The sequence below is a fragment of the Marmota monax genome, unplaced genomic scaffold, assembly GCF_021218885.2.
Source record: "Marmota monax isolate L192 unplaced genomic scaffold, Marmota_monax_Labrador192_F-V1.1 WCK01_AAM20220418_F8-fsc00432, whole genome shotgun sequence".
NCBI classification, from domain to species: Eukaryota; Metazoa; Chordata; class Mammalia; order Rodentia; family Sciuridae; genus Marmota; species Marmota monax.
The window spans coordinates 500,832-514,102 of NW_026693953.1; the positions used below are offsets into that span (position 1 = coordinate 500,832).

Sequence of the window (13,271 nt, forward strand, 5' to 3'; positions counted from 1 at the left end):
TACATTAGGGTTTCCCCAGGTGAGGGCCTGGAAGCAACAGCAAAGGCATCCATTATCTGAATCTCTTTGCCAATTTCTTACATGACTAATTTCTTATGTGTCAAAACCGCTAGTTCTTGATATTTTAATTGTCCTACCACTATGGGAAAAATGGCACTATTGGAATCGTCAAATGTAAATGTTTTGAGTTTTGAGGGTTCTTTGCTAAACCTTTGTGGCTAACTAACTGACTTGCTTTGAAACCTGAGTCTGGGATTCTTGTGGCTGAGAATGTCCAGGTATAGTCATGACCTGGAATCCCACATTTACTCAAGGCTGAGCAAGCTTTCACAGGACAAAGTACTACCAATTCCTTGTGCCAGCTCCTAACTAGTGGCAGGAAGCCCATTTTTAATACCGTATGTCATTTCCAAAGGTTTTGAGTGGATAACCAGCAAGTGTTTTTAAATATAGAGAGACATAACAAACAACAGAAAATGAAGAACACTGTATTAATGTTTATTTCTAATTACAAGAACCAGAACATCAGTCCCTTATTTGTACAAAAATACCTGAAAGTTTACAATTAGGTTCACGAGCCAAAGAGCTATATACATAATGAAGCAAAGCACATGGAGTAAAGGTTTTGTCTCTTAATTAACACCTTCTGCATTCCCTGAAAACGTTCACACGTCAGGACATTTTTATGGTCACTGCAATTTGCACTATGACACCACAAATCTACGATGAGCTAGTCCTGCCCTCATAAAGGCGCAAGGATCAGTCAAATTGTCAGGTATTAAGTGCAGAAAGGAGAAGACAAAACATCTAAGCTGAGGCACATGTTTATTCAAGGTTTAGCAAACAAAAAATAAAGAAAAAACAAAAAGAAAAAAACACGTTCTGGAACTCTAACACCTAATGGAACAGAGCTTACCTATTAAACTCTAATACCCAAAGCATTTGGCGTTTTTCCTTCTCGACTTAGTCCAGGTTGCTACATGGAGTTCTCATTTAGAAAAGAAAATCACAGGCAGAGATTAAAAAGTCAACAGGCTCCAAAACAACCCTGAGCTGTCCCCTTTACATTCATGTCAATTAAATACAAAAATAAAAGTCAAATGTCCTTCAGTCCCTGGCTTGGGGGCTAGACGCCCACGACTCAAGGGACTTGCTGTTTTCAGATGGAATTCCCAGCTACCTGCGTAAAGGCGGGAGAGCCAGGGCCTTTGGAAGTCTGCGCCGCACGAGGCGGTTTATAGCAGCCTCCAACAATTCACTTCGGCTGGGGAAGTACAAAAGACTGCGTCAAACCAGCTACATACAAAATTATGAATCAGAGTCAAGCTTTTATTTCTCCTTTTAAATAAAACGCATACTTATAAATATGAAATACTGCACATCCTAGCTGTCTATGGAGAGGCATAAGAGAGGGATGATACACAATGGGGACTGGTCTGCGTAAAAAAAAGAAAAAAAGAGATCTTAGAATTGCTGCTTGTTGTTGCTTAAGGTTTTTACCGCAAACCAGTGAAGAGAAACAAGGTACAAAACGATAGAACTGAAGTAACCGTCTCTAACATGGAGATCAGTAAAAGCATGATGCTAGGCAAGAACTTGAGAAATTACCTCACTGTCAATTATTTGATTAACTGGCTGCCAAAGAAAGAAATACAAAAAGCATTTATGGTTAAAAACATATCCTACTAAAGAAATGCTTCATTTGTGAAGGCAGACATCTCATGGAAATGGATGGAATAAACCAAAATACAATGTTTCTATCCTGCGGACCGACTTGCAGCCAGCCGATCTGCCTCACTGAAGCACAACACACATCTTTCCTGAACTACACACATCAACACAAGGGCAGAGAGAAGCGGTTCCTCTGTGAGCACACATCAATGGGTCGCATCTGGAACAATCCAGTGGCCAGCACAGCTTCAAAGGAGCCTGTTGGACATTGTTTTAGAAAAGAAAGCTTTCTGCTCACCACAGTAGTCTGCATGCTTGTCAAGGGAGTTTAGTTGGTGCTGCGGGGTCAAGCGTCAAGAAATAGCCACCTTCACACCTGACAATCAGCAAAGGGGACACGCAAGGGGTCTGCTATGGAATACAGGGGACTGTGTTACAACTCAAGCCACAATCTGACCATCTCTTTTGAATGGGAAGCAAGTGTCCTGTTGCTAAAACTCCCCATTGTCCACAACCACTGTGAGGTACATCTGCCCTTAAGCCATCAGAGGAGGCACCTCTGGCCGCTCCACATCTGCTGGCTTATGGGGGTTTTCAGCAGGATGCAGAGGTTCATCCAGCAAAGACCTTCAAATGCCAACCTGCGCCTGAGCCCTCTGCAGCAGTTCCTTGTCTTTATCACTATGGAAACCCACGGGACCCAGCACAAAAGCCACCAGGGTGTCATGTTATTTTTAGATCCTTTAATTCCCCAAGAGAGATCAATCATGAAATGACCCAAGCCACTGTAGGGTCTGAATGATCAAAGCAGTGATCATTCTAGAACAGCTGCAAAAATGTGAGACTGAGGGTACCCCAGGTGGACTATTTGGCATCCACCGCCAGCAAATGATGGGTACCAGGTATGTCCCAAGAAGGCAGTCTTACACCAATCTAGAGGCGAAGTCATGCAGCTGTGCTGTGTTGGGGAATATTGGGGTTTCCAATGTAATAAAGTCTCCTGCACCATGGAGAACTAGACACACTACTAACAAAAGGATCAGACATCTACGCAGAGAGCAATGACTAACAGACTGTGGTAGCTCGACTGAGTCCACGAAACATGCCAAATGCTGACCACAGTTGACACCTTTTAGTAATTTTGTTTTTTGTTTTTTTTTTTTTTTAAAAAAAAAGCTTTTCAAGTATACTGGGAAGGGCTGGGGGTGGTTTTTTAAATTTGAGAGCCGAATCCACACTGTGGCAATCTCTAGATATCTTTGGGGACCAATCTGCAATCTGAAATCATCAATTCAAAACTTTTTCTGTCTCATTTGAGTTGAAAAGCCACATCCCCTCCTACCATAGGCTGAATACAATATTGACAACAAAGGAGTGCAAAAATGTGATCAATACAAAAAAAGTAAACATATCAGTTTTAATTGTCAAGATTATTCCAGGGCAAGAGTTCATTTCCAATTTCTCTTCGGTTCTTGTTCCTAAAGTGGCCCAGCCAAGATGATCATTCCAGTTTATTCTCAGAATTGTAATGGATCTCTCAACACCCTCCCTGATTTGGCCAATGCAGAAGGAGGCAATCTGGCTGGATCTGCAGCAGCAAATCTTAACAAAGTCCAACAAACCAGTCGATCTTGATTGGCTGGCACCAAAAAACGAACCCATGTTGCTCTCAGTCCCAAGGTGCGGAAGATGTACGTTCTCATCCCTCGTTTAGACCTCTTCTTCCTTCCAGTGTGCACTTCCTCCCTTCTTCCGCTGAGAGGATGTGTGAGGTCATAAGGCCACTCGGATGCAGTGGTGCTTCAATTTGCAAGGCAGCACTCCTTTGTTGAGCTGGTAGAAGTCGACCAGCTGGATCAGGTCAGAGAATTTGGTGTTCCCATCGTCTAGAGTGAAGAAGGTCTGCCCTTCATCCTCAAACTGGAGGGACACAAATAAACACTCGCCAAGTTAGAAGATAAGACGTTGGGAAGAATCTGGGCCCATAGGCAGTTGCTATGGATTCTTAAGAGACACACAGGGAATCTGCAAGGTGGGCTAGAAAACTCAAGAGTTCAAAAAGGCAGGGGAGCAGAGCCTCTGTGCCATGATGTGTGAATGATGCTGGGCGGGAGACTAAGGCCAACTGGCAGGGCTGGTTCCCCTGATCCCTGAGGTGGTCTGGGGGAAGAGCTTTAAATAGCTCCTGGCTCACCTTGCTTATAAGGTAAGGTTGACCGGTTGACTAGTAAGTATTCACAATGGGACACAGGCAACCTTTAAGCTCTGAAGTTCTCTATGCACGTGTTGCATTATTGTAAGGGATTAATAAGATCATATGGGTAAAACAGCTTTCCCAGCTCCTGGGACTATTTTGTAGCTATTTTGTTTATTAAAGCAAGAATTCCACAGTACCTCTAAGAAAGAACTAGATTCTTAACTTCTATTTCAACTCAGTAAGTTTTAAATCTAATGCCTGCAGTACTGTGCCAAACAGAAAAGTTACCCTGCCCTGTTCACATTGACACGGGAAGCTTTAAACCTTGGTTGATTAATGAACTTAGAACTACTTCTTAACTAAAAGCACTATTAGAGCCAAACACACATCCTGCAGCTTGTTTTCAAGTTCAGAGGCTGAAATCTTATAAGTCCCAAATTGCTATTGCTCTTTGGGGTGGGAGAATGGCATCACAAACTTTGCCAACATGAAAGACCTTTTATTTTACATTTTAAGTGAAGAAAATTCTAACTTTTGCATCAAAACGTAATGCAATGGAAAAAAAAAAAGAATTGCAAATGAGGCACTTTCTCTCGAATGATAATTCTGTGCATATAATGTTTGGTGGAACCTGAGAAGCCAGAGCTCAATCCCAGATTCTGTTCCTTTCCCCTAGAGTGGTGCGGGGCAAAGGCTCATTTTCCTCATCTGTAAAATGGGTACATCAGAACACAGTGGGAAGCAAGAACAGAAAGTGCCTCAGAGCATATTGTTTCTTATATTTCACAAAAGGTAACCAAGATGTCCTTCTCCTTCCTTACTATCCCTGGGTTTCCTATTATTACACTACTGTTGAGACTGTACTGAAGTTTTTGGGGTCAATATTTTTAGAAAACCCTAGGCTCAACCATGTGAAATGGGTGCATTTAGTTACTTCAAAGACTTCTCGGGACTACTTCTTTGTTCACCTGAGTGTCCAAGAGGAGAAAGTGTGGTCATCTTTTGCACAGTGTTTCCTGGGCTTAGGTTCCACAGGAGATATTTTATAGAAGTTATCCTTACCTCCAGAATTGTATGTGAAACATTTGATGTTAATTTTGTGTATTGTATTCCTACCTAAACTGAGTTCCTGGAAGTGCTGAAGTAACACAAAAATCATGAACTAGAATTTAAACTCTAGCATAGTGAAGGAAGAGTTAAAGTACATTAGAAAGTATAACAATAATTGCTTGGTTCAAACAACAACAACAACAATAACAATAACAACAAAAGGCCGTCTGTAATGATGTGGCAGGATAGTTCAAAGGTAAACTCAAAAGGTTTCTGGTAGTTCAAAGGTTTTCTGGTCTGATAGCCAGGTGCAAGGAGGAACAGTTTCTCTTTGGGGGGGGCACTTGACCGTAAGTGAGTTTTTCTACAATTTTCTTGAGTAGCTCCACTATATACCAGCACTAATTAGACAATTCCTTAGATGCAAATGGTCAAGGGTCAAACCTGCTATTCACCACCTGTCTTTTACATATTTGTGCTCAGGGCCACCTAGCTCTTTGGTCCTCATCATCCCCTACATTCTCCTATCTGCTGATCCTCCCAGTCAGGTGGCCCCTTCGGTTATACCTATGAGCTAAAAGGCACATGGGAAGCCCCAGCACAGATAAACACTTCCAGCATCATCTGTAGGAAAAACATCCTAAGATTGAAAAACAAACTTCTACAAAAACTCTTGCAAGTTGTTTGAAACCTCCTCGTTGGTTTATAACTTAAAAATTGAATGAAGAATGAAACTAGAAAGCCCAAACGCAAGAGTTGATTTAAAAATGTCACTACTTACAGGTAAGATCTGGAAGTTTTTAATCTTCTGGTGGTGACACAGTGTGAGTACAAATGCCTTTGGATTACTCTGACTGTCACGGAGGAGGAAAAGCCTGGGGGATGAAAAATCAGCAATGAATTGTGAATGACGTTTAAAATCCCAAACTACACACACACACACACACACACACACACACACACACACACCTCCTAGCCCTGTTCAATAACATGGACTTGAAACCCTGATGCTTTAGTGCTTTGGCTTTCAAGTGGCCTTGAGTGGCAACATCAGCCATAACACCCATCGGGTACTTTTGAAATGTCATTCTACATTAAAAGGAACCAGGAATTCTTAGGAATGTGACTGACTCCAGGGAGAAGATTGGGAAACTGCAAGATGAAGCTGGAACATCTTGTGCTGGAAAGTCAGAAAGTGCACAAAGAATGGTGGGGACATGTCAAAATGATACAGGGGGCAGGTTGACTAAATTTGGGCATCAAAATAAATCACAGAAGCATTGGATTATAACCTATAAAATATATCAGGAATCCACAAATCCATAGGAATTAGAAACAAATGTGCAAATAAATTAGCAGGGGTGAAAGAAAAGTTTGTCCTTAGAGGAGAATATCAAGGAGTGACGGATGGAAGAACTACCATTTGGCAACTACCCAAGTAACAATTGATTAAGACCACCTTCAATGGATGCTAAAACCAGCAGATGAAAGTTTGATGAGAAACAGAATGTTTTTCATAATCTCAAAGTATCTTACTCCTAATATTTATTTTTTAATAAAAGAGAAAGCATTACAGAAAAGGGAAAATAGTACAGAACCAGGTTAAGACCTTCTTCATCAACCGTTCAAATTACTGCCACCAGGAATGAGGCAAACAGATCTCAAGTGCTTCCTGATAGGATGTGTTGAAGGTGATATCACATCATGCACTTGGGATGTTTCTACCCAAAATGCATATCCCCATTTTAGTCCTTGGTACACAGTCTAGTGGAAAACAATACATTACTAAGAACTGGCTTCTACTTAAGACAAGGTCAAGATTATAAACACCTGTTCTAGGACATGAGAATATACAGGATTATGATATTTTTCCTCCCTTTTGCTACGAAGGATACAATCAGGAGTAGGAGTAAAATTTGAATCAGTGTCTGGAGTAGATAATACAACTTCAACGAAGCTCATTTCCTGATTTTATAATGGCACTGTGGTTACGTAAGAAAAGTACTTGTTCTTAGAAATTTCACACTGAAATAATTAGGACTCAGGGGGCATCAAGCTGCAATTTACTCTCAAATGGTTTGGGGGAAAATATTACAGGGAAAGAATGATAAAGCTAATGTGCCACTACGTTGGCAGATGGGACATCTGGGTGAAGTAGGTACCAGATCACTGCATTATTTTTGTGACTTTTCTACAACCTTGAAATTATTTCAAAATAAAATAATACAGGGAATAGCATAAAGAAGCATAGAATCATTGAATCTAATCAGCTAAATCTCCAGTTTCTAGACTGTAAATGTTAAAGATGGAAAAGCAGCTAAATAGGACTGGAAAATCCCTACTTGAAAGACAAAACAGATTCTTTTTTTTTATAGCACTTCTCAGATCCTTTAAAATGCAAATATCCATCACAACTCTCTAAGGGCTCTATCACAAAGGGTATCCCAGTCTAACCTAACTACCCAATCCCTTTTTATAAAAAAAATTTGCAGCAACTTGTACTCTTCAGAATATCCTTTGAGAATCACCACCCAGATCTGAATTCTACCGTTTGGCCCAGTCAGGTTGGAACAGACAGTGCTAAGAACCACGGGTCCCCCAGGTGCAGAACATACTCCACAGGAGGAGAGAGAACAGGAAGCTCTGCGTCCTCTCCTGGAGGATCCCTCTTCTTTTCCCAGAGTCATATCATACCAATAAAATACGGTTACAGGGTAGAATCCCAGGAGCTTGATCTAATCTGAGGAAAAGACAGGGCTGCCCCTTTCTCTGTTACATGACTACCTGTTTCCTTCCACAGAAAGAAAACTACAGACAAACACGTACATACAACCTATGCCTGTTCATCCTGATCACCCCTGAGAGGAGCAGGCGGCAGACATATGTTCTCTGTCCCCCAGTTTGGGGTGGGGTGTGCAGGGTCTACCCAAACACTTGGATTTATACAGGCACCACCTGAAGGTTGTCCACCTGAGATGATCACTAATATGGAGGAGGCTGTCAAGTTAGCAAGGATCCTGGATTTGCCACTTCCTAGCTTCACAATCTTGGGTCACATGCCTTCTCAGTGTTTCTTTCTTCGTCTGCAATAAAACCTCTCCCGCAGGACTGGGGAGAAGATCCTGCACAGTGGCTTGACGTATCAAGTCATTGCAAGCAGCACACTGTGGGGATCCAGTGATGCCAAAGAGCGACCATCACAGGGAAGAGGCAGGGAGAAGCCAAGCATGTCTAGACATTGCTACCGAGGTTAGGAAGTCCTGAACAGGACCCAGGAAGGAGAGCAACAAGAACCAGGGTATGAAGAATGGAGGAGGACAGTGATGGCTTACTCACTCCCTAAAAGAATTGCGAATCTTTTGGGCTAGGTGATGATGGTGACCAGGTAACATTCCAGCTCACAATTATAAGGGACTTTTGCCTCAAGTATTTTATAGCTGTATTAATTTATTTAGTCCTCATAACGACCCTGTCATCCGCATTTTGTGATGAGGGGTGTGGGGCACAGAGAAATCAAGCAACCACCTCGAGGTCACTATGCCAGTGCTGGCGGAGTCCCTGGTCCAGCAGGAAAAGCATTCCTCTGCTCAAGGTGTTGTGTGAGTCCTTTGCGGGAAGGGAAAGCTTTAAAGAACCCAAGTCTCACCAAAGAAACCTCCTTCCAACAAGTTCAATGCTTGGAGGGCAGATAGAAAGGCAGCATGACAGGCAGCATGGGGACTGATGTTCATGTCAAGAGCCCAGGAGGGCTAGGCTGGAATGTGGGGGTGGGAGAGAGGGAGGTGTCCTTATATCCTGAGGGGGCTGGCAGAGGAGTGGAGAGAGCTAGATATGTCCTTGGAAAGATTCTTCTCCTGATGATTCTGAGACGGACTGGAAGGAAGCCAGCAGTGAGCTCTGTGCAGGACTAGTGGACACCAGAGTTTGTACTCGCACACATAGGCATGCTCGGTCACATAGAGGGAGGCTGCTGGGGACCTCAAGAATATTTGTGGGGTCCTATAAGGCTTTGATGTCTCTTTCTTTCTGGCCCTGCTCTCTAACTCCACATATCACTTCAGGTTCAAGCCACAGGAAATATCCCTCTATTGCCTTAGCTGTTCTTGCCCTGTCTTTCAGAGTTATTTCCTTTTCATTGTTTGACATTCTAAATTGACTTGCCTTCATTAACTTTGCAGGGATCAGTAAAGATTAGAGATGGGTTGTCTGAAACACATTTCTTCCCTAAACCTTGAAACTAGCCCACGAGCTGTCCCTGTGTCAGAGCTGGACTAGCCGTTATCTGCACGTCTGTTAGGCCAGTGGACACATGCTTCTTGGCCCTATATAGCATCACAATGAGGCTCCTGTGTAGCCTTCACTACACAACAGTGTGATGTCACCTGGCACGTGAACTGGCTCAGCCTCCTTAATGAACCCCACAGACACTGTGGTTAATTGGGACATGCCTAGAACATTCAAGAGGCCAACAGTTGAAGGGGGTTCACAGTTATAAATGGGCATAAGAAAATACACATCTATCCCTAAATTTTAAAATGTCACAGAAATTTCAAATGTTAGGCTTTTTACTCCTCAAGTATGCCAGTAACTTTAGAGGAGAAGCATACTTTTTTATAAGAAAGGAGTTATTTATAATGGTTTAAAAGAGAATACTCCATGACACAGGTGATTATCAATTACTAATTACCTATAGTAATTAGCTTTGGAACAATTATATAGCTACCTGGGAAACAAAAATGAGACCTATTCTTTATATAATACCTAAGTATAAATAAACTCCAAATCTATGTGGAATCTAAATAATAATGATGATGAAAATAGTAATGATAATATAATAACATATAATATATGTAATAATAATAAGAAACAAAAAAAACAATAAATGAGGAACAATACCAGTACTAGAAAATAACATAAATGAACTCCTCTATGATTTAAGAGTAAAAAAAAATAAAAAAGCATTTGCAATTAAAAAAATATAGATTATAAAAATGGATAAAAAGTATAAACAGCTCAGAACTACAAAAAGAGTAAGAAATCCAAATAGCTTTTAAGCACAAGGAAAGAGGCTCAGTCTGCTTTATGAGAGAGGTGCAAATTACAGCTTTTCTCTCTGATGGAGGAGGCTATGGGAAAACAGTCACTCATATGCTTCTGCTGGTATGACCATGTGACACAAACCCTGCGGAGGAGAACTGAGAGCTACTTCACAATATTATGTAAGCTTTCCACCTAAAAATCCCCCTTTGAACGACTCACCAGCAAAGAGACACCAGTAAAATTATGAAATGACACAGCACTGTTTGTCACAACATAGGGGACTGGCTGGAAAAAAAAAATCATGTTCTATGTACATAAAAGAGAACCTGAGAATAGAATAGAAATGAGGAAGGTTTCTATGTGCTGCCATGGGACAATCCTCAGGACAGAGAATGAAAAATATGTGTTAAGGTTTAGATATGAGATATCCCCTAAAGTTCAGGTGTGAGACAATGCAAGAAAGTTTAGATGACTGGGTTAGGAGAGTTTTAACCTGATTAGTTCATTAATCCCCTAATGGAGATTAACTGGCTGGTAACTATAGGCACGTAGGATGTGGCTGGAGAAGGAGGGTCACTGTGGATGTGCCTCTGGGGCATATATATTTTGTCACTTGTGAGTACAGTTCTCTCTCCTTCCTTGTTGCATGCTAAGGTAAAAATAACAACAATGTGTATAAATCAAAATGTACAGGCAAAAACATTTTTTTTTCTATTTGTCTACTTACCAAGAAAGTAAAAATAACTACCTTTGCATTCTTCTCCTACTCAAAATTCATCTAAGAGGTAGAGGAAAATTCTAGATACAATCTGGACAGATATGGGTTAGAATCCCCTGTGCCCCTCACTAATTGGGCAAGCCCTGCACAACTCCTACAGTCTCTGAGCCTAGATTTCTCCTCTTTAAAATGAGGATAAAACTACTGCCTATCTTTCAAAGATGTTTGAGAAACAGATTATACGCCCAGCGAGAGCTCAACAGATGACAGTGGAGGTCCCTTACCCATCCACGAGGCCTTGCTGCTTAATGATCCTGTGTGATTCCTCTCTGGTGATTCTGCCATGAAACCAATGCTGAGTCCTGTGAATCACTGTGGGGGTAAGAGAGGAGGTGAGGAAGGTGACATCTCTGCACAGTGGCTTCCCTGAGAACATAACCCAGAGCCCTGACTCCCACAGCTGTACCTCTGTGGTGCATTCCAGGCCTGGGCAACAATGTAAAGTTCGGGGAGTGGAGGGTATGGGTGGGCGGGGGGTGGTGGTGGAGGGTGAGGCCTGTTTAATTTTCTTCTTATACAACAACATTAGGCAACTTGTCATGCTTACCTGTACTCAGGGTAGAAGGATGAAGGGGACTTTGGCTTCCCAGGATATTCATCCTCATGCTTCTCTTCTGCAAAAGAAATGCCCATATTAGCAATGAAGAAAACAGACTGATGCACAACAAGTCACCTGACTTCCCACCCCAGAGTGAGTAGCTGACCAGGATGCCAGGCATCAAATGAAGACCCTGTCTGATCACCAAGGATGAAGAACACATGGATCACAGTGGTGGTTAAAAACAAACCAAAAGCATAATGGTGCATTTCCAACCATCCCGGTATTGAAACAGAGACACTTGCTTCTCACATAGAAGATGTATGATAGAAATCCTAAAAAATCTTAGCAGAAAAGTATGAGCTTGGGTAAACTCAGGCAGTTCTCAAAACATGGGTCTTGAGAATTCCCATACTTGGGAACTTTCTTCTTTTTTCAAACTACTGGGAATTCTTTCTAAGCCAGGGTCCTGGATTTATATTTTACACATGATCTTTAAAGACTCAGCTGAAAGACAGGTGATATTCTTCCCATCTGGAGATTTAGAACTTGAGCCTCAAAGATGAAGGAACTATTTGGGTACAGCCCCCCCCCCCCCCCCCGTATGCCCAATGGCCTCATTCAGGACAGGCTCGGTGCCCTACACAGACAGTTGCTAAAAATGCATCAACAATAATAGTTCTTCCCATGAACCAAAGAGGTAGAAGGTTCTGTTCTTCTCTGCCCCTTCCATGGGATCCTATCCATAGGGAGGCAGTGGGGGCTGGCTGGGTGCTGGACGCGTGGAGGACTCAGAGGGGTCAACTGCTTCCTGCAGTTCCTTACAAGCATCTCCTCCCTTGCCAACACCACAGAGCCATACTTTTGGAAGAACAGAAAATGCAGGGGGGGCTACCACCCACAGGGGAGCCTCTTCTTGTTGGACTGGGGCCATGGTCTTACCCGCCAGGCATGGCCCTCTTCCAGGGCAGCGCTCTGGGCTTCAGCCGGATTCTCTATCACTCTTCCTGTTTGCCCAGAAAAATCCATTGCCACGAGGGAGTTCTCAGAGACACTGCGCTGGAAAGAAAAAGCCACAAATTTGTAAGAAGCAAGGAAATCAGTACAGAGGGAAATTTTGGCATGAAATGATCATAAAGATAGCCAGGAAAGGGTGCCCTATCTCCACTTCTGAACCCCTGATTCAGGATAAAGATCCACAGATTCAGGTTGAAAATTCAGAGGCACCTTGGGCTAAAAATGGCTTTGATTTTTCTTAAGAATAAAAAATGATCCTGTCTTCTCATAGTATTCATAGGCTGCTGGCAAGGTCTCCTGACACCAGTAGGTTATGGACTGCACTGCCCTTTACTGGTTTCCTAACCTGTGCTAAACACATCAAAGACATGAAAACACAGGGTGAGCCTAGCCCTCAGCTGTAGATGCCATCCTCAGGTGTGTTAGCTCAGGACAAGTAATACTGGACTCTCGATGGAGTCATCTGCCATCTCAAAAGAACAGACAAAGAAGGATCTTTAAGATCATATTTTAAAGCCACAACATGTTTCTGTGTCTCTGGGAAGCAAATCACATACTGAAGACACAAAAAGAATAATAATAATGTCTCACTTCTAACCAAGGAATGATCTCACCATAATGGCCAACAGCACCTATGGGTCCCATGGCTTGAAGGAACAAAATCCTAGGCAGAAGAGGATGCTCCTGTAGAGCTGGAAGTTGCTGTTGGTATTTTTAGCACATGAAGTTATTTACCTAACAACCTTGAGTTAAGATGTAGGGATGGGAGAAGAATGATAGAGAAATTTCTTCCCTGAAGCATGATATTGAAGTACAAGATTTGTGTTCTGGAAAATGGAATGCACAAGACATACTGGTTTCCTTGGAATGTGTTCACTCTTTCTGGAGCTTCCCTTACCAGTTCTTGTGAAATGTTGTCTACAACACACGGAGACACAGCAGCAGAAAAGGCTTCTGAGCTAGGAAAGGCCAGCACTGTA

The 13,271-nt window shown here is 42.3% G+C and overlaps 1 protein-coding gene across 2 annotated transcripts in view; it reads right to left on the reverse strand.

Annotated features, from left to right (window-relative positions):
- Positions 1-477: 477 nt before the first annotated feature.
- Grb10 (growth factor receptor bound protein 10) overlaps positions 478-13,271 on the reverse strand; it is a 37,750-nt gene continuing 24,956 nt past the window's right edge. Inside the window, exons 9-13 of one of the 2 annotated variants that reach the window (XM_046463915.2) lie at positions 12,217-12,333; positions 11,284-11,350; positions 10,961-11,038; positions 5,700-5,793; positions 478-3,591 (exon numbers count right to left, since the gene is read on the reverse strand). In XM_046463915.2, the coding sequence (XP_046319871.1) occupies positions 3,558-3,591; positions 5,700-5,793; positions 10,961-11,038; positions 11,284-11,350; positions 12,217-12,333 (390 nt within the window). In that variant the 3' untranslated portion in view covers positions 478-3,557. Of the gene's footprint in view, positions 3,592-5,699; positions 5,794-10,960; positions 11,049-11,283; positions 11,351-12,216; positions 12,334-13,271 lie in introns of both variants that reach the window. The other variant, XM_046463913.2, reaches the window with a different exon arrangement.